Here is a 22,992-nt window from a genome sequence, read left to right as displayed (position 1 = left end):
ATTTGTGTAAGGAAGAGAAAGTTAATCTTAATTCCTATTTAGTGCAAGTTTTGAGCATTTACTTAAATTCTTATTACTATCACAATGGTGAGAATTATTTTTACGAAAATCTCATTTTCTCTTGTATATTCACTTCAATAAGTTTCCTTTTCACCAGTTATACTCATTTGTAAGAAACAAAGATTAGTAGTATGTATACTATAAAAGTTTGTGTGTAAATTTAGTTGTAGTTCACGTAATTTTTGCGTTTCCTTCAACATAAGAGGAGTAGTATGTAGAAATTGTATAAATATATCTGGAATATTGTATAAATATATCTATTCTATCCAATTATACCAGTGATTATAAATACAGGAGGTACTCATTATTCAACTCTTTTCTTGTGACACAATGTCGTGTTTGAACGGCTCAGCGCTACAGATGACTAACATCAAGGAAGTTTCGAGAAAACTAAGGATAAGGCTTGCAGATTATAAGCGCCCTTATGGATCGCCACATTTTCTCGATTCTGGCATCATGTTGACTATATTGTTTGGGCTTTGATCATGTTTGGCACACAGAATATGTTACAGCCATTTCAGTATAAACTCAAAATAATTATGTCTTGATATCAGTTACTGATCTGCGGCGCTCAGCCATCTATTTACGGGCAAACTGCACGCAACATTCTTGTTAATTTTTTGTAATTAAAACATGTTTTCTAGTAATTATGGAGATTACCTCCATTATCAAAATATCGAATGGTATCGAAGTATCGAAATATCGAAGTATATCGAAATATAGAAAAATATCGAAATATTTAAGTATCGAAAAATATCGAAGTATCGAAATATCGAAGAATATCGAAAAATATCGAATTATCGAAAAATATCGTAATATCGAAGTATCGAAAAATACCGAAATATCGAAAAATATCGAAGTATCGAAATATCGAAGTATCGAAATATCGAAGTATCGATATATCGATTTCGATATTTACAAAATATCGAAATTTCGATATTCACAAAATATCGATCGATCGATCGATATATCGAAGTATCGCACATCCCTAGCTGTGGGTCAGCCACCAGAAAGGAAAACTAGAAGAGTGTTTCAGATTTTGTAGAAACGGCTCTAGTCTTTGTGCATAAAATATAACACTGGAACAAAATTTTTGAAAAAAATTTTGCTTGTTGTTTCCTATCATTTATGAATAGTAGAAAAACAACATGTAAAACACTTATTGCATTATAACAAATTATATTTTTTTTTCTATTTTCTGTTCTGAAATTTTAAAAAACAATATTTGTAAATAGTGATATATAAATCCATTAGCGGCCCATTTTGCCTGTGCTTTTAACATTTTCTGAAGCTGACATTATGTTCTTTATTATTGTTTGTTCTTGCGTCGAGTATCCGAAACTTCGATTTTCCAGAGTCGAACACCAACTGAATTATTTTCCAAGTTTGATTAAGATAAGATTAGCTGTTTTGGTCGTTTACTTTGTCTCTGCTTAGTTCAACCAAGGTGAAAAATAACCATGACAAAATTTCCTACATTCAAATATTTTGGTAACAAAATTACACGTGACGAAATTACTATGTCAAAATTTCCGGTGACGAAATAACCTACATGCTAATATTTTGGTGACGAAATTACCGGTGACGAAATTACCGTGACCAAAATTCCGGTGGCGAAATTTCCGGTGACGAAATTACCTAAGTTCGTACTGTACTAGGTAGTCTTGGCCCCTCCCGAAATAAAATCCTGGCTACGCCACTGTTTGTTTCACATCATTTGAGGTATAGCTAACCATAGTCCGTTAGTCCTAATGTTTACTGTTGTTTACATTATTTAATACTTTGTTTACCCTTATTTTATGATTTCAAATATAATAAACCGGATCTTGTACTGAATAATCGGGATAAGTTTAAGAATAATAAAGTTGACTGCTGCTTTGAGGAGTTATACCACCCCTCCAAATTCTTAGTATTGCCTAGAAGACGGAAAAAGATATTTCTCAAAATGTGTCGATACAACATAACAACTAAAGGCATTAGGAGATCTTCAAAAATACTTTGATATGTACTGCCTTACCATAAATGGTGATCCCCATATTCTTGATCAACTTTGTGTTTTGATCATGGAAAACGTTACTTGGCAGATTGGAATTTATTTGGCAAAAATCCAAACAGGCTAGGAAATAATACGAGATCTGGCATAAAAGCGTAAAGTCATAAAGGGAAGAAAAATTAAAGTGGAAATTAATTTTATTGTGGAAGCAAACTATTTCATGGATATTTAGAAGAGCCCAATAGATGGCAGCACCACATAGCAGCTATTCTATTGAGGCATTCACTTTTAATTTAGTAATATAAACTTTACATTAGTACTATGTACTATAGCAATAAATTTAAAAGGATAGACACACTTGCATCACAAGAATTCAATTATGTTGACATTAGGGTATTAGTGACTTTGGTTCTTGTGAACATACGTCATAAAAATAGTTGTGATTTTTATATGCACTGCATGCAGCCGCCATGTGAATCAAGAGACCCGGATCGTACTGTAAATTGAGCACGTCCTGCGAGTTTTCATTCCGTTGAAATTGTGTTTTCTGCAAGGATAAATAAACTTTACGCGAAACATTTGTAAACTATTGTTCAGTACACAGTGCTATGATAGTGTAGTGGAGGGCATGGTTATTGTATTTATTTTGTCCTTTTTCATACATTTAGCACTGTATTGTAATGCATATGAATGGACACGTCATTTATATATAAACACAAAAGTAAAAAGAACAATAATAATGAAAATTACACACACTAGGTTAATAATTAAGCCTTACATCCTATTATTACATTTTGCATGATATTATTAAAAATAAAGTTAGAGTAATTATTACTTGCAGTGTATGTAAAACAGTAGCGGCTCGATACCATAATCTGAGGTAGTTCTGCACAGTTTGTTTTTTCTATATTAAATTTCCCATTTGCAATAATTATAAAATGTACACCAACCACCATATTTTTAGCACTCTAATCGTTATAAATGACAATTATAATTGCAATTAACAAATATATATACAACTTTATTGCATCATGCGACTAAAACATTGTTTTGATTATTGGGTGTCAATGGCGTATTTAGGATTTTGTTTCGTGAGGAGTTATACACAGCATATGAATAAATATTTATTTTTTCCTTTTCAGTGCCTACAAGTTTTAATGAATTTCGTCGGAGCTTGAGTTCCCTTAAATACGCCACTGTTCCGTGTAACGAACTTTAAAAATACAATATCGTAAGAAATAGGCCTATACTGTTTCAGATAACCATAAAAATTTCGGATTTACTTAATGTCTACATCCAGAAATGTTATTAATACTACTGAATTATAGATTTCTTATTTCATCGTTTGTAAATGAAGCCATCCGACGTGTCTTCTTCTATACAAAATGTCCTATTACTCCATCATTAAAGTTCGGCATGCTGGATATGAAATAACACTCGATTGATAAGGCAGCTAAAGCACTGAGTCTTTCCTGGCTATTGTGCTTCTCAAAAATGTTTTAACTATTTTTAAATTAGAGAAGTAATGTTCTGCTTCAGATATTGTCATTGGGGTAGTTAGAAGAATTTCCAAAAGTTTTATGGTTTGCTTAAAATTGTCACACAAATTGCGTTTTTTCAGGAAATTTGCACAAACTCGAACATGGAATACTATTATTTTTAAAGCGCACAACAATTACACTGAACACCTACATCAAAAACAAGAGAACGGCGATTCATGTACAGTACATCGCGTCGTGTCTCTTCGGCTTCTTCGGGAGTATTCGTGCATTCTGAGCTGCTGGAAGTGTAGCTCCAGTAAATCGTATCTAACAAACCAGGAAAACGTAATACAGTACGGCTGGTGAAGATTTTGGTCTCAATGCTAAAGCATAGGGCAATCCGTGCACAGCTCTTGCAATATTATTATGCTTCAGAAGGTGTTTCCAGTAATTCTGCGCTATGCAGCATATCCAGCAGTACAATTTCAGGGCACTTTTAGACCAAATATCATTACATGTTATTACCTTGATTAAATTAAACACAATTCAACTCAATTGAAAATACATTTATTCCATTAAAATAGCTGGTAGTTCTGCAGCTCTGCAGCACTTATAGACAAGCCGCCTCTGATGTAGAAATCCTTAAACATAATATCAGATACTAAAAACAAACAATGACTGGTTACTGTAGATATTTTTTTCTGTTAGTAATTCATGTATTCCTCTATCGAGTAAAAGTAGTGTTGTAATAAATATTTCTGTAGTTCGTTTTTTTTTTTTTTTTAATTTAGCAACAGAGTCCTGAGTCTTTATATCTTTGGGAAGTTTCTTGTATAGCATTATACCCGCGTATTTACACCCTTTTTCATATAATACGGTTTTTCAGTGAGTGTCAATGCCCTGTGTTCTACAATAGAAAAGTTTTGTTTGTTTCTTGTATGACGATCATGTTTTTCTTCTACCCGCGTAAGGACACCCTCTAGGTGTCTCTTTCAGTGACGACGCCAGAGGGGGGGCAAGGGGGGCGAGCGCCCCCCTGGTGGATACTCCTGCCCCCCTGACTGCCATCCAGACTGCCCCCCCCCAGACTCCTACAATCATAAAACATTCTACATATAGTATTTTATATCAGTATCATAACCAATCTCATTGTCAGATCGTACTATCTATACATTTATTATGTGGCAGATTACTCCTCAAGCTTTCTTCTTTGAGCGTCTGGGTATGCACGCATATTTCTGTTTTCTAATTTAGCGCCTTTTCCGGCAAATTTTAGTTACAGTTCTTTCTTATGAATTTTAATTACTGTGCCTAGCGAACAATAGTAGATTTGGCCGACTTGTTTTCTTCTCATTGGATCAACTTCGATTAGAAACAAAAGAAAGGTAAAACTAATTACATAACTTGTTTGTATTTATCCAGTTTTGAAGTTTTCAGCTTCATATTTTGTTTTATTTAAAGGTTCTATACTTCTATTTCCTGAAACATTATTCTCGGATTTCAATATTCGGAGGATGGGCTTATAACAGCTTAATTTGCGACTACCAGGGCTTAATTTTTTGAAGGAAAAAAAGTTGTGTTTTCCCTTCCTGCAAATGATAATAATAAGTGTATGGAATTAAATCGATTATTTATTTAGCTCCCAATAAAACGTATTGTCAGAGTGCTGATCTTTAATTAGTAATTGGTATGTACTAGTGCTCCCTAACTTATTTTGTTTCAAAGTACTGACATGACGTCTACCATATTGACTAGAAATGTACGTGGAGCTGCTGAAAAATTCGTAGCCCAACCCAGGAGTGCACGTGGAATGGTGAAGTTTCACTTCTTCTACATTTTCCCCGAGAGTCAATATACTTCCTTGTACAGTGCTCCAGTTTTGCAGAAGTTAAAAAAATCTGGAGACTTCCTCGCACCACTGTTCGTAACACTACCCTTATCAGATCTAAGTTTGGGAAATAAATACAGGCAATAGTTAGACGGAGCTAAATCTGGGGAATAAGGATGATGATCTAGACATTGAAATCCTAGATTATGCAATGCTAATTGTGTTCGCAGGGGTTCGATGGACAGGTGTATTCTCTTAAAGGAACACAATTCCTTTCTTTTCATTTTCCGCGGTGTTGAACTTTGAATTTTTCTTTCAGTTTTGTGAGTAATGTAGAGATTCTGAATTAAATATCTGACCGTTGCGGAGGTAGTCAATGAGTACGACACCATACCCCAAAAGAATGTTGCAAACAGTTTTTCAACCTACTTCTGTGTCTTGAACTTCTTGCGGCGAGGGAGAAATGAGTGCTACTACTCCATTGACTGTTGTTTCGTTTCAGGATCATAGTGGTACAACCATATTTCGTACATGGTTACTATTCGTGAGCGAAATGATCAGCATTACATTCAAACTTGGAAGAAGACTTCTCTTAATGCCGTCACTCTTTTATTCTCCTGACAGATTTTTTGGGAACCCATTGTGGCCTAGGAACCCCGGCCCCAGGTTATATCTACCACTGGCTGAAATGCTGCAATTTTTAAGAATAATGTCAGAAATTGCATCCATGATTTCGGGAACAGTCACTGGATGTAAAACATAATTTGTTGAGAAACTGCTATGTTTGAACTAAGCCATCACTTCTTCACCACTGTATATAATGGAGGAGAATCCCGTAGTGTTTCACTGATTTTCTCATTAATTTACTTTGGTGACTATCCTTGGTGGAACAAAAATGTTATAATAGTTGTGATCTGGATGTTCGTGAAATTCGCTGTTTGGGCAGATATAATCACTTCAGAGGCCTGAGAAAGCAATGAGAATTTCATTATTAATATGAAAATTTGTTGAAAACATATTTTTCAAAATACAGTTTCATCTTTCTACCTAGTACCTACACTCCTTCTGGGTTGGATTACGAGATTTTCAGCAGCCCCTCGTAAATGTTATATATATATATATATATATATATATATATATATATATATATATATATATATATATATATATATATATATACACTGTATATATATATAGCATATAGTACTAGACGAATATGTTACTTGTAGCAAACGCGAAAGTAATTCAATTTAGGTTTCAAAAGTTGCATTGAAAAATATTTCATGTGCAGATGTTACTTATTTGTTAGTTATAAATTTTACTTGAAATAAGTTTATCATATAGGCCTAATATAAAAACAACAACGAAAGACACAATGTAAAGTAAGTCAAACATAATAAATGCAATTTTTGGTGTGGAAAATAGCCCCCCCCCGAAAATGTATCGGCCCCTCCTTTGCCCCCCTAGGAACTTATAGCTGGCGTCGTCACTGGTCTCTTTACAAGTATCAATAGATTTAAAATGTACAAACAGGGTACTGGGAGTATACGAAATTTTATAATATTGATTTGCAGTGATCTTTTGGTTTAGCGGTCGCCATGATTATTATTCGTTTCTGTATTGTAAATATTACCTTGGCTCTGTGTGTATTTTCCCAAAATATAATCCCATATGCTAAATTTGACTGGAATAATACAAGTGTTTAAAGTAGACTCTTTTAAAACATTTTTAAGTACTTTAATTGCGAAATAATTTTGATTTAACTTTTTACTAAGCTTAGTATTCAGTAGGTAGTGTGTGCATGTCCCATGTTGCATGCAACAAAGAACAAAGCAGTCCCCACACCCACGTTACACAGTTCGGCAGTTCGGCAGTGTCATGGCGTGTTGGTCTGAAGTACCGGGCCGAAGCCCTTGCCTTCCATCTGTAGTGATTGTTTGACATTGGTGGTCCAGCGTTTCTGATGTTGGAGTCTGCTACTGTCGCAGTCTCTGGCGTGGGAAGATCTGGTCAACTACTGGGGTTGAGGCATCCTGTGGTGTCTTCTGGCTTGTGGCGGTGGTCTCGCTAGGTCGGTGACTGCAGGGTTTTCGTGTTGTTGTGTTCGGGCCCAGAAGGTCGCTGAGAGGGTACGTCTGGTTTCGCTGAGGAGCGGCAGATTGAGGTCTTCGTGGATCTGGTCGACTCTTGTGTCCATCGTGTGTCCTGTTATTGCCCTTGCTGCTCTGTTCTGGACAACTTCACGTTACACACTGACGCTCCAAACGTAGTGATCAAAGAGCGCGGACGAAAACGAAAGCGGCTTCAACTGCCTGGCTGAACCAGCTCTAGTAATCTCGTTTACAAGCAGATTCCACCTTATATCTGTGCATAGTGCTCTACGAGCATTCGGCAGGGTGCGTTAGAACAAAATGGATGCTTAAACATTAAAAGATAGTGATCCCCATATGAACGAAGACTGACTATATTGACTCAAGAATACAAGGCGAAAAGAGACATCCTGCCTGTCCGAGTAAGTCTAATACGCTCGTGACCAGTGTTCTCAGAACAATACGAACCAATATCTTACTACCGACGATACCAATAGAGTACTGTTTAGGTCCCTTTAAGAATCACTTAGACCCGTCACTACGCGGTCCTTTTCTGAGCCAGTATACATGATACCAGTGCATATAATGTCCACGCTACCCAACAAGTGCAGGAAAGCCCCCCGGGCCACGGCACCGGCCCCCGCCAGCAACACGGAGCTGTATGCTCCAGTTAATCCCACCGCACAAAAAGCTACCATAGCGCCCTTCCCTGAAGAGCCCTCTTCTGCTAGCGACCCCAGTTCCAGCTCCCCAGTGGACATCTCGACACTGAACATCGACGACCTGGTGGTGGTGGTGGGCATGGACGACGCCACAGGCCAGGCCCCAGATCCCCCCTGGATTTCAATATCACAGAAAGACGGCGCGACCTCCAACAGAGGGCCCCATCTCCTCCCTAATGCAGCTTAGAAACATGTTTTCTCCCCTGAGTGTCAATGCCCAGAGTGATGAAAATGCAGCCTCCACGTCGACAGCGCCCCCACCGGTAGCAGCAGCCAACAAGATCCCCCGATCTACATCTATAACATCACCAACAGGTTTGCCTTCGTGAAATCCATAGTCAAGACCCTATCTGCCCCTCCCAAACTGGAGCAGCGTCGCGACTATGTCAATTTTCAATGCACTACACCGCGCGACTTCGAGAAGTTGGACGGCTTTTGTTCCAGCCAAGGCTACTTCTATTCCACGGAACTTCCAAAAGCATCCCGACCAATGAAAGTGGTCGTACGCAAGCTTCCCATAGATGCTGAAACCGATGACATTTACAAAGATCTAGTGCACCAAGAATTCCAGGTCATCTCGGTGCCCATCTTCAAGGCAGACCTGACAGCACAGGGCAGCGTCCTCGCTTCCCGCTCTTTCTGGTGCACCTCACTAAGTCAAAGGAAGCGGAAAAAATGTATGATCTCAGCTATATCCCGTGTTATAAGGTGGAAGTTGAGCCCTACAAAGGCGCGGACATCTTACAGTGCTTCCGCTGCCAGCGCCTCGGGCACTCCGAACTGACGTGTCGAGTGAACGCATGTTGCGTAAAATGCAGCGGCCAGCACCATACGTCGGAATACCCCAAGAAAACCCGTGAATCGCCAGAGTCGTGTGTCAACTGCGGCGGCAATCACCCCGCCAACTACCAAGGATGTAATATGTCAAAACGGCCAAGAGCAGAAGAGCAGCCAACCAACAACAGTCCAACACCTTCACAGAACAACCTGCTGCAGCACCCAACAAGAAAGCTCAAACTGCTTCCAGCCTTTCAACTGCCCCCAAAGCCAAGTCCACACCCGCCAACCATCAAAAACAGCTCCGCAGCAACCGCATAAGAACAGTGACAGTGAAACTAGTGACAGTGCAACCAGTGACAGTGCTAAAATTACAACAAAGACCCAGTCAGTGCGACCCACGGATACCACCGCCAAGCACTCCCGTACAAGCCAACAGACCACGCCTCCATCTGCAGAAACCAATCCAGCCAACGAACCCTAGCTGGCAGCCTCTATCAAAGAACTTCTAGATCTCTTCAAGGAACTGAATCTCTCATCCATCATCGAGAAGCTGAAGCAAGGTTTAGATAGTTGCAGCCCCAGATCCCATCACCAAAATGACTACTGTCCTGGAAGTAGCCGCAAACCTTTTGGATGATGGGACGCAATAAATTTGCTATTACCCGCAATTTGATAGTGGCGTGCTGGAACGCTGCCGGCATAGCAGATCAACGTGAGGAACTCCAGGATTTCTCACCCGAGAAAGAGTAGACGTGGCCCTCATCAGCGAAACTCACCTGAAGCCCGACAAGCAATTTACTATCAGGAACTACACAACATACCGCTCAGACCGACAAGGACCCATGGGCGGTATGGCAATTCTCATAAAGTCGCACATTGCCCACGACCCTCTCCCTACGCCGGCACTAACCTCACTTGAAACTATAGGAGTCACGGTCCACTCCCCGGATGGCCCACTGCAGCTGATCTCCGCCTACAAACCTCATAGTAGGCCTCTTCACCCGCCAAACCTCACTCTTCTCAGGAGGCTGGGACACCGAGTGCTGGTTGGTGGAGACTTAAACAGCAAACACCTACACTGGAACTCAAGAACCTCCAACCGAAATGGCCAAATTCTCCATCAGGCTCTCCGTGGCGTCGACTTTCTGCCTTCTGCGCCCACGGAACCCACGCACTTCCCCCAGAATGGCGGACAGCCCGATATCTTGGACATGGTGCTTAGCGCAATCATCGCCTTGACGGACGGCACCATGGCCATTCCGGAACTCAGCTCAGACCATATCCCAATCAAGCTAACAGTGGCTCTCCGCACACATGTTCCTGCAAGGTAACTACCTACACTGCGACATATCAACTGGCAGCAATACACGGACCTTCTGGCAGTGTTGGTGGACCCTCGGCTCCCTTTACGCACCCCTGAAGATATAAAAGTAGCAGTTGCATCCTTAACCTCCAACATTCTCACTGCGATGGATGTGACCACCACCACCAGCAGCAACCAGATCCGGCAGAGTCCCGCACATCGGCACTCATCCACCTCAAACGAACAGCACGAAAACTTTGGCAGCGAACACGACACCCAGAATACAAGCATGTATGGAACTCCCTTTCCATAAGAATAAAGAAGAGGCTGCTACGCGGGCGTCTGCAAAGTGGAATAACACCCTACAGGAGATGGACACACGTTCACGTGACTTCTGGCGACCAGTCAGAACACTCGCCCGACCTACTGGCCCACCACGTGCGCAACCCCGCAGAGGTCCACAACGACTGGTGTACAACCCGGAAAAGCAAGTCACCCTCTTTGCGGACTACCTGGAAGATACTTTTCAACCCAATTATATACAACCTGACGCAGAGACGCTGGAGGCAGTTCAGCACTCCATCCACACTGCCGATCACCTTCAACTGCTGAACCACCTCCCACTGGTACGCCCAAGAGAAGTGGAACAAATTGTAAAGCATCTCCCGAACCATCGCATCCCACCCCAAGCGCTCAAACACGCGCCAAGGAAAGTCATAGTGCTCCTTTGCCGTTTGATCAACACCGGCCATTTCCCTCCAGCCTGGAAGGTCGCAAGAGTCATACTCATCCCTAAGACGCTGGGCAACAGATCTAAACTCAAAAACCACCGCCCCATCAGTATGTTATCTCACCTCAGCAAACTTGTGAAAAGGGCCATCCAACAGCGGCTGCAGCAGCATATCACAGACCAGGACATCCTCCCGCCGCATTAATTTGGTTTTCGACCAGGACACGGCACGACAGTCCAACTGGTGCGAGTGGCAAATGACATCACCTTTAGATTTAACGAACGTGGGCACACTTTAGGCGTTTTCTTGGACACAGAAAAGGCCTTTAACAAAGTGTGGCACGAAGGTCTCATTCATAAACTCATGCAAGCTAGTTTCCCAACCTACCTTGTGAAACTGTTACACAACTATCTGCAAAACAGGAGTTTCCATGTACACCATGCAGGCCACACCACCACGTCAGGAAGTATTAGAGCGGGAGTTCCGCAGGGTTTCTGCCTCTCCCCCATTCTCTGCAACGCATATACCAGCGACATCCCTCAGACCGCCAACACCACCACTCCCACATATGCCAATGACACCGCACTGTTTGCCAGTCGTCTGAATCACCGGCATGCAGAAGTCTACTTGCAGCGACACATACACATGTTGGAAAACTGGACACGGAATTGGCGCATCAAGATAAATCCCAACAAGACCACCCTGGTGGACTTTACAAAAAACAGGAAGCCGAGACCCATCCACCTCTCCCTACAAGGAACCAACTCCCACTCAGTCCCCAAGCAAAGTACCTCGGAGTCATCCTCGACAAGAAACTTTCCTTCATCCCCAACCTCTCCACCATGGCGAAGAAGTCAACACAACGCTTCCGATCCCTCCTTCCGCTTTTCCTGAGCCCCCAAATCACCCATGAAAACAAGCTTCAATGCTACAAGATGTGCGTCAGATCAGTACTGCTGTACACCAACGAAGCCTGGGGCCACATACCATACACACATCTCCGCCAGCTGCAAGTGGTTCAGAACAAAGCTGCGAGAGCAATTACAGGACACTCGTGGGACACCAGGGTGGCTCAACTTCATGAAGATCTCAACTTGGCAACGCTGAATGAAGTCCAACAACAACAATCAGCTTCCTTCTTGCGCCAGGTCAGAAGTTCTGCATACCCACACATTGAGAACATCGCCACCAAAGAACCAAGAAGACATTTGTACAGGATGCCTTTTCCCTGAACATTCCAGATGACCAGCACGGAGCCAGCGACAGTTGCGGCCCGAAACAACAGTAACGCCACTTACAAACAAGAGAAACACCCACACCAGATGCAAGGCAAGGGCTCCGGCCCGGCACTTCTGACCTACAAGCCACGAGATTGCTAATTACATTCAGAGAAATGACACGAATAATCGGCTTTGTGGTCGGCGTATTATGCATCTTTTTGTGTACAACACATGGTTTTCGCTGTGTTCATTGGTTATAAACGAGGTCAACAAAGAAAGGAGTTGGACAAATAAAAATCTAAAAAGTTTGCAAAAGTGTGAAAATAATACCTAGTATGGTATGGGGCCTCCTTTTGCGTCCAAAACAGCTTGCATCCGATGTGGAATGGACGTATACAGCTCCTGAATCGTGGTGTGTGGAATTTTGTACCATTGTTCCTCCGAAACAAGCTTCAGTTCCTTAAGGGATGCTGTGAAGGGTAATGAGACTGAACACACTTTTCTAACTCAAACAACAATGGCTTAATGATGTTCAGATCTGGTAACTGTGTGACCCAGAGGAGGTGTGATAGCTCCTGGTCATGCTCCTCAAACCATGATTTAACCGTTTTTGCAGCGTGACAGGGTGCCAAATCATCTTGGTAGATGCCATCACCATCAGAGAACAATATTTGGGCCATGGGTAGAATCTGGTCCCCCAAATGGCCTCATACGCCTTAGCATTTATCATTCCACGCAGGCCTATGATGGGACCTGCAGAAAACCACGATATCACTGCCCATACTGTAATAGATCCACCCCCATGCTTTACAGTTTGGAACAGACAGTCTGTATCATAGGCCTGCGACGGTGTTCTCCATAACGTAAACACGACCGGTTGTTGGAAACAAGGTGAAGGTCGATTCATCGGACCACATTACCTGTTTCCACTGCTCATGAGTCCACACCTTGTGGTCCTTGCACCACTGGATACGCCTCTTCGCCTTCACTGCTGTGACCAGGGGTTTGGCGATAGCTCCCCTGCCATGAATTTTCATTTTATGAAGTTCCCGTCGCACTGTTTTCGATGAAACCGGGTTCTGTAAGCCGGAATTGAGTTCAGATGTAATTTTCATTGCAGTGGTCTTCTTTTTAGCTGCTACAATCTGTTTTAATGTCCTCCGATCCCTATCTGACAGGATTGTCTTTCGACCACTGTTGTGCTTTGCAGACGTCGTTTGCCCATGAATTGAGTATGCCCTCGTGACATTGGACACAGTGCCTTTCGATACCCTCACAATGTTCGCTACTGTTGCCACTGAAGCTCCAACCAGACGGGCACCAACGATCATGCCTCTTTGGAAGTCTGTCAGGTCGCCCATTTTACCGCACCATTTTCACACCAGGACACTCACAGGTGAACTGATTACTGCTGACAGAAGAGGAAGGTCCACATATGACACATTGAAAACAAAAAACGATCGGCAACCGCAACACTTGTTGTACAGTGGAGGGCCAGACTTCGTGTTCTGTATGAAGTGTTTTTAGATTTTTTGTCCACCCCTATATATATTTCAAAACAACGACAACGTTTAGGAGTTGATTCCTGACACCAAGATAAACAAAAAGTATAGACCAACCTGGCTGCACAAATGCTTTCTTTCGGAGTTATAGGCTGCCGTAAACATGAAGAAATGAACTTTAAAGGTCCATAGCTCCAAAACTATGGGACCTACCGTAGTAGGGTCAAGACTCCACTTAGGAACTAATATGTGCCTATCCAAAAATCCATGTTTCAGAATCTTGCGGTACTCACGGAACAATTTTTATAGAGATAGTTTGGCTATGGGCATACAATTTGAAGCACTCACTCACTACCTGTATAAAAATTGTTGCGGAAGTACCGCAGGATTCTGAAATTTGGATATTTGGATTGGGCGCGTAGTAGTTCCTAAGTGGAGTCTTGACCCTACTACGTAGGTCCCATAGTTTTGGAGCTATGGATCTTTAAAATTCATTTTTTCATGTATTTGGCAGTCTATAACTCCGAAAGGAAGCATTTGTGCACCCAGGTTGGTCTTTACTTTTTGTCTTATTTTGGTGTCAGGAATCACCTCCCAAACGCTGTCGGTGTTGTTTTGAAACACCCTGCATACATATATATACAGGGTAACCATAAAGTACGTTGCCACCCCCTATCTTCAAAACGACTGCGAATATGAGAAAACGCAGAAACAGGTCCATCATTACTTTAAGGGGCTTGAATTTTGAGCTATAGAAGGTCAGCCCCAGACATCCCCTTATAGGGGTACGTGGGGTCAACTTGAAAATTTTAAATCACAAAGGGGGTCGAGTAATATATCGTTGGAAAGGTCTCAACAAGAGAAATATTTTACCGAAAGTTTCAAGTCCCTATGTTGACGCCATACAAAATGGCGGGGGTTAATATTTCATGTGCATGAAGTCGTTGCCACTTCGTCTATCTTCGAAACGACTGCGGATATGAGAGAACGCAAAAACACATCTATCATTATTTAAGGGGCTTGTATTTTGAGATATAGAAGGTTTACCCCAGGCACTCCCATATAGGGGTGCGTGGGTTCAACTTAAAAATTTTAAATTGATACGAAATGTGAAACCTGTCATTTTGGATGGAGTCAACATAGGGACTTGAAACTTCCAGCAAAATATTTTTCTTTTGTCGAGAACTTTCCAACAACATATTAATCCCCTTTGCCATTTAAAATTATCAAGTTGACCACATGTACTCCTATATCGGGGTGTCTGGAGTAGGCCTTCTATAGCTCAAAATTCAAGCCCGTTTTTGTGTTTTCTCATATTCGCAGTCGCTTCGAAGATACAGGGGGTGGCAGCGGACTTTATGGACACTTGTATGTATATATATATCAATCGATGTGTGACATGTTACGATGTGCGAGTTAAAAAATGGCATGCTTGAGGGTACATTCTCATGCACAGTTTTCGAGAAAATCGAAAAAAATTAAGGCACTACCAGGTATGTCCTTATTGCCAATAATAATTAAAAGTTTTTTATTCTGCTGGAACAAATTATTTATTTGTTTATGTACACTTTCTGTGTACAAATACACTGTTAAATATAAGATTGTATCTGCTGTTATATCGACTGAAGATGTAGGATACATATTCATACGAAACGTGATTTAACTTTGTACCTTGATTTTCTTTCTTTAATCTAGAAGAACTTTCAATCTACGCAAAGTTCTTCTTCAGCATCGGTCTCTGTGTGTGTGTGTCACCGGATCTTTAAGTTACATCTCCCATTGCGGCCTTTAGGAATCCTATAAAATATAATTTTTACACAGAATATTCCTTAAACTTTATTTCAATTTTTTAGTTACCTATCAGCTGTCACTGTAATTCTAACAATCCACTTGCTATTCTGGAATTCTACGATTTGCACTTTATTTGGTGCTAATGAAGTTGTTTTTTTCACTCAAAATTCATTTTTTGCGACTGTTGTAAACATTACATTCCATTAAGCAGATACTATTATAAATATATACAAATTGAAGATGATTTCCGCGATTAAAAATTACAATTAAAGAAAATCGAGGTACACTGTAAGTCACGTTTCTTGTATCTATTGTCTTCTTCAGTGATGCGCATACAACTTGTAAGATACTTTGGAGTAATTAAAATGAAGGTCAGGACATTGTTTGGTAAGGAATTATATTTCGAGGAATTTGGAAAGAAAAAAAGGGAAAGAGAGAAACAGTGTACAATTAACGGACGATGTTATAATTACAGTGTTAAGACAAAGAGACGTTACTTTAGAACTGTGGTGAATGGCTTCTCGATTTGTAGTAAGTAACTTAATAGTGATTGCAGAAAACTTACTATAAATTTTGTTGTTGAAGATTCAGATTGGACTTGACTGTTTAATTCAAGGTGATTCCAAATTGCCTCTTGTTTTGAGTGTAAATTTAGTTTGGTCTACAGACATTCTATTCGTTACTGTTCCTCTACTCTTAATCTGAAAGTTCCAAAAGTACTTGCAGTTGTGAGATATATGTGCAATCTTGTTAAAAAAAAAAAAAAAAAAAAATCCTGGCCACCGACCCTGTTTTAGGAGGCCACATTCTAGCAACGGTGCACAGGAAATTCTATTATTTGAGCTCCAAACAAAGGTCTGAATTAACCAAACAAAATCCAAGGCCACATTCTAGCAATGGTGCATAGGAAATTCTATAATTTCAGCTCCAAACAAAGGTCTGAATTAACCAAACAAAATCCAAGGCCACATTCTAGCAACGGTGCATAGGAAATTCTATTATTTGAGCTCCAAACAAAGGTCTGAATTAACCAAACAAAATCCAAGGCCACATTCTAGCAACGGTGCATAGGAAATTCTATTATTTGAGCTCCAAACAAAGGTCTGAATTAACCAAACAAAATCCAAGGTCATATTCTAGCAACGGTACATAGGAAATTCTATTATTTGAGCTCCAAACAAAGGTCTGAATTAACCAAATAAAATCCAAGGCCACATTTTAGCAACGGGGCATAGGAAATTCTAACATTTCAGCTCCGAACAAAGATCTCAATTAGTCAAAGAAAATCCACATTCCTCTGATTAATCCCAATTGTAGGTAAGAGCACAGGGCTTACTCTCTTCCTCCATACATTCTAATAACAAAATTTAAGTAACAACTACAACTTTACATATAAAGTATAACTGTTCCTTTTATCATTTAATTAAGGAAATTTGTAATATTGATTGAACGTAGAAAATTGAACAACTTTTCCAAATAAATGATTGTATTTAAGCAGAACTCTTTAATTTTGTTTTGTAATTTTTCCTTAATTCCGTAATTCTTACGTTAATTTTTCTTTGAAATTACTATTAACTAGATCTTTAAAACTTTATATAAAATTAACACGAAAGATAGAAATCCTTTTACAAATAACGAATGATTAAAAAACACTAGAAACTGTAGTAATACAGAAATTATTCTAAATCTAACACAGCATATTAAGTAAGCCATATCTAATCTTTTAATAGTTTTATATATAACATTACAAGTTATAACAAAATATATATATTTTATTTAAATAATTTGTTTACACAAGAATAAAAGCCTTGCTTTCTTTCTTTTGCTTTATATCACTGGAATAGTTTCTGAACAATTCACTTTACATTATCACCAAACTGAACTCAATATTTAATTCAGATCGCGCTTTTTTTATTTTAAATTTTAGTTTATCATTTCATTTATAATTGCTCTTAACTTCTAGCTTTCGGCCCTCATCTGGAGCCTTGATCACGGTTAATAAAACAGGATAAAAAGATAAAAGAATTCAGGGCCTAAATAAGAACAAACGCATTGTTATTCTAAAGAGTGACAGTTACTGTAGCAATGCTTCTGATCGATTATTTGGTCTCGTTTTCACTCCAGAATGCTTTTATTTTCTATCCTGGTTTTATTACTCATGACCAAGGCTACAGGAATGAACGAAAAATGAGGTTATAAAAGGATTTATAGATCTCTGGAGTGATGAAGACTGATCATAAGCAAACACTTGTTTTTTCTTTCAGTTTACTGGTGGAAACAAGAAAGCACTTCTTGTTGAACTTGGGCTGGGAGGAGGAGTGGTTTTTGGCGATGGTCTAGGCGAAGTTCTAGGTGACAATCGAGGGGAGCCACTTCGACTTCTTTGAACTATTCTTACTGGTGGAACATCTACCGCTAACGCTATTTCATTCAATTGTTGCACAAATCCTGTGGCCAACGCTGAATGTTGAGGACAGAGTTGTCGATCTGCCATTACTCCTAGCATTACTTTGTCTTGGTAGGTCATCAGTGTCAGAGATATGCCTGAAACAAGATTCATGTAATGGATTATTTTGTTAAAGATTTAGTTGATACTTTTCTTTTATACTATGTGCTCATCCAAACTAAATAAATATAGTTGAAAATTTTATATATCGTTCCGGTTAGAACAGCAAATCATCCTACAAAACATTAATAGCTTATACATTTATTCATGAATAATTTAAATTGTAATCAATATAGATATACACAAGTATAACCTACTGTGCAGGTATATATTGTAAAATTATCTCTATTTGTGTAGGGTAGAGCAATTATCGTACACAGGAGATTGGACTTTCCCATCACATTTTATTATAAAAGATCCTCCTGAATACAGAAATATATTACAATAAGTAGTTTCCTCTACTATTTTTAGGTAAGAAAGAGGAAGGAACCCAATGACCAAGCATCTTAGGGCTTTTGTAGGTGAGGTTACTCTCTTCGACCAGGCGTCGTGAGAGGGAACGAGTTTGTGTGATTAGGTGTCTCTTGTTGAACGGGCGTTGTGAGAGAGAAAGGGAACCCAATGACCAAGCGTCGTGAGAGAATAAAGTGTTCCCAATGGGCAGGCGTCTTAGAGCTTTTGGTGGTTTGATCAACCTGTAGAGATTGATGATTCTTGAGGTGTGCTGCTGTCTTTTATCCTAAAATGTCGGCTACCATCGTCGATCTTCATCTTGCCTACTGTTGGCGATGGTGGGCGGCGACTCTTCGGTACTATCGTCTGCGTTGTATTTGTTTATTGCCAACACGTGTAGTAAACACATGGCTTCAGCCTCATATGAAGACCTTACAATATATAGAGTGTATGTGCCCGAGAAGTCAGTGAAGTCTTAGGTATATATATTACATTACAAGTTATATTACATTGTAAGGAAACGTAATTTCAATCATGATCCCCCCCCCCCCACACACACACACACAAACATGCAAACTTTAAGAAAAGAATGTAGATTATTTAAACTATTCACAAAAAAATATTGGCTAATTTCTTTCTTTTACGCCAGAATGAAATCCATAGTTACAAGTTACCAACAAAAGATCGGTATAAATAAATAAACGATAAATTGATTTAAACGCTAAATCAAATTTAATGATAGGATTAAGATTGTATCTAAGTAATTAATTTATTTCCTTTATATATCATCAAAGTTGTTGTTGGAAATTATAAACTCTGTCAGTGAATCAGAAAACTATAAATAAATAAACTTCATTTTTCTGTTCTTTTACTTCTATTTATGTGCTCTTAGGAAGTATTATATATTCAAGGAAAAAGCAAAACATTTTCGTGTGTTGAAACATTACCAAGGTACGATGATTCGCAGCTTAAGTTTCGCAATTAGAAAATTAGTTCGGTTTTGCTTAGAACATCATCGAAAAAGACGTATTCCAGAATTTATTTGAGTCATATCGTACTCTTACCGATTGATTTTTATATGGGACTATACATGTTATTAAATAAAATACTCAGAATAATTGATATTTTGTCAGTGTTTTATATACAGCAATGTGATGTTCTATCGAAAGATTCTTCAGGCATTTTATAGATTTAGAACTTAAATCTGGTCCCGTGTTCAATTCCCGGTGGGGACACATGATCGAAAAGGTATAATAGTTTTTTCAGGCTGTTACACCTTTTCGACTTAGCAGATTAGAGAAATAAACAGATCTTCACTCTAATCTATAGTGAGGTTTTTCTATAGTTTTCCTCATTCACACCAAGTAAATGCTGAGATATTATCTAACATAATACTTCAAGGTCTCCTCCTTCCTTCTTCATTCCTCTCTTTCTCTTCAATTCCCCGACAATGTGATCGCTGAGCATAGCCGTGCGCACGTGGGGGCAAGTGAGGGCGCTCGCCGCACCTAATGTTTGGCATTGCGTTTTTTTTTTTCGATTTTTTAAAATAATTTTCTCAGCTTATAAGAATTATATTACACAAAAACGGACCCTGAAAGACGTCTGTAATCATCGCTATACAAAGTAACACTTTGAACTTTGCAATACTCGACCAAAATTTCCAGATTTAATTATATTTCAGTCTTTCTTCCGTTTGTTTCCTCCCAGCAGTAGCCTACATTATCACGCACACACACACACACACAAACACACACCTAATACACTATCTGTAAGCTCCTGGGTCCGCCACCTTCCCAGATACTTCAGCATCATCCGGGCAAATGAAAATAAAAATTAAATTATAAAGAAAGTAATGATTACAAGGTGGTTGCATATCTTCAGGTGTACCGCTATTGATTTGCCCCCCTAATCCAAGAGTCTGCGCACGCCTGTGTCGCCGAGCGACGTCAGCCCTTATGTGTGTTACGCACCTCATGGTCATAGATATTGAAAGCCCAAAAATCTAGTTCCTAATCTTAAGAATTTAAACCTGGAAGTACTGTTTTATATATAAAAATTTAAACCTAGAAGTATTGTTTTATATATATATATATATAAAAGATGGTTCAAGTTGAAACAAACCAAGCCAAAACATGTATATCTTTCACCAGAAGAATGTTTTCAAATAAAATTAACATCTGAGTTTGTATTGTATTACATATGTAGATTCTACAATATTTAAAAGTATAATATTAGATGTATTACCGGTATTTCAGTTTAATTATTTCTCCTATTACCCCATATCAAAAGAAGAAATGCAAATAAATGTAACTTGTAGTCACAAAGCCTGTGACGTAGCTGAATGACCACTTCACTATTTGAAAATAAATTATCTCTATGATAGAAGAAATTCGTCGTTATAGATACAAAAGCATCAATTCGGTCCTATTCTCTGTCAAGCAAGAATTGTTTTTACTCTCTTCCATAATATTCTGCTTTGTTATCTTCTCATTTTAATTTAGCCTTCCCAAAGCTACTACTTTCCTAGCACAAAAAGAATTCAAAGGTATATTTCTACAAAGATTCCTACGTAAACCCTTCAGCTAAATAGATATGCATAAGTCGTAAGTTAAGTACTTAGCGTTAAAAATACAAATTTGCAAATACTTACTAATATTCGATTGTGGAGGTCTCCAAAATACGATATTTTCAACCTCTTGATCCCATAATTGTAAACCAGATTCATCAATGTCAACACTAGTCAGCATAACAGCATATTTTCGGGTAAGGTAGTTCATCAACAGCCGAACCACTATAGATGGCAGGACTCGCGTCAAATTCTCTATAAGCAATACACTAGTCAAATACAAAGCTGGTTGATATCTAATATTTTTTAATCGTTGTTGCAGAACAGCCAACGTATTTAATGTATCGTCTTCCAAAGTAGGTAACGACAATGTAATGAAACCGCTTCCTTGGTTGCCTGTCAATTCAGAGAATCGATTGGTGTGTACAGGGAGTGTAGCCATTACAAATTCAGGAGCAACCAATCCGAATTGTCGATAATAGGTTCTTAATGCCCCTGAAGCAGCTGTCATAAGGATTTCATTTACACTAGCCCCCGTAGCTTCTTTCAGCTTCATAATAAAATCCATCTCCACAGGATCAGACCAAGCTACCACTTTTCTACCGCAAAGAGAAACTGTTTGAAGCTGATGCGACGAACTGTTCTGCATAAACTCTTCTAGCATTAGTCTTGGTGCAGCAAAGATAATACGCCACAAAAACCACGCTTCTTTCAAAGCATCATATAAGAGATTGTACTGAGGGTTTTCACCTTTCAGAAATATTCTGTACTCGCGAATCACTACGTATGTGATACGAATACCAAGCGTTGCACTCCACCAAAACCAAGACAAAATTCCGAAACTAACTGAAACTGGACACTTTATTAGAGATATCAAAATATCCCTAGGATCTAGAGCTTCTAATATTTTTCTTCCTAACACATTAGGTTGACACTGACGACGATCAATTTCTTTTTGTACAGTGTCTGGTATTGTGACAAACAAAAGCTTTATCCACTGTTTCGGTAACGTTTCTTCAGCATTGACTAGCTTCTGCTGCTTATACAGTTTCCACAACTCCCTAATAACAGACAGACATGTGATAAATACAAGCATGAGAGTAGTGCGAAGATTTGAAGATTTCAAAATGGCCGGATTTTCTAATGGATCATAATTGTTCACTAAGTCTTCCCATTTTCTTTTGCATCCATCTTGAATGTTGTGATAAAGTTTTAACAGTGCAACTGGCGAATTGAACAGTGGTCGATTGGTTCCATGGTCTGAAGTAGGTCCGCTAGTGTGGCTCCAAAAGTCTGGTAAAGACGTTTTCATTAACTCTTTCATTGCTAAGCTTTCAGCTACTATATGGTGAAGACGAATCAATACATAGTACTTTTCGTCGTAACTTAATGTAGGAATCAGAACAACTTGCCAAGGTGGTAAATCAGGTGGTAAGTATTTGGAAACTATCTCACTGACGTATTCCTGTAAAATCGAAAGAGAAAACAAAAATTAGCTCAAAAAGAATCTTCAATTTCCAAGACAGACAAATTTAGTCCAACCGAAATGAATGGATCTCCGAAGCGTTCCCATTACTTGATTACTATATTATACTGCCTTAACTAAAATAGTACATTTCTTGCTTCCAGCTCCTTCAAGTAGCCATATAACAATATTTTTATCTTTGAATTTCATCTCTACTAGTCATCAAGTCATTACAGTTATTAATCTACATTGTTATTAATATACATACATAAATGCACAAGTTGTGTTAATGGGTTGTGTTAACAAGAAAAATTGTTTTAATGCTTTACAAATAGAGGTAGGTAGCTAGTACCAGAAGTATAAAGCTTCAATTTATAATATATTATTTAATCAGCTTTCTCATATCAAATAAAAAAAAAAACTCCAAATTTAAATGCAGGAAGTGTCAGGATTTTTGAAACTAATTTTTTCTTCATGAATTTACGTACTTGTATTGACGCAGATGTAAGAGAATTTGATGACACATATTTCCTCTAGTAACAAAAACTTCAGGAACTC

At 39.1% G+C, this 22,992-nt stretch overlaps 1 protein-coding gene across 2 annotated transcripts in view; it reads right to left on the bottom strand.

The window, feature by feature from the left end:
* Positions 1-16,235: 16,235 nt before the first annotated feature.
* Positions 16,236-22,992, bottom strand: part of LOC145664802 (uncharacterized) — a 67,521-nt gene continuing 60,764 nt past the window's right edge. For both annotated transcript variants that reach the window (XM_081731764.1, XM_081731763.1), the window contains exons 5-6: positions 21,054-22,434; positions 16,236-18,045 (exon numbers count right to left, since the gene is read on the bottom strand). In XM_081731764.1, coding sequence (XP_081587890.1) covers positions 17,762-18,045; positions 21,054-22,434 — 1,665 coding nt within the window. In that variant the 3' untranslated portion in view covers positions 16,236-17,761. The remainder of the gene's footprint in view (positions 18,046-21,053; positions 22,435-22,992) is intronic.

This window comes from Thermobia domestica, chromosome 11, assembly GCF_964235325.1.
Source record: "Thermobia domestica chromosome 11, izTheDome1.hap1.1, whole genome shotgun sequence".
Lineage (NCBI taxonomy): Eukaryota > Metazoa > Arthropoda > Insecta > Zygentoma > Lepismatidae > Thermobia > Thermobia domestica.
This window is presented reverse-complemented; position numbering and strand designations above follow the sequence as displayed.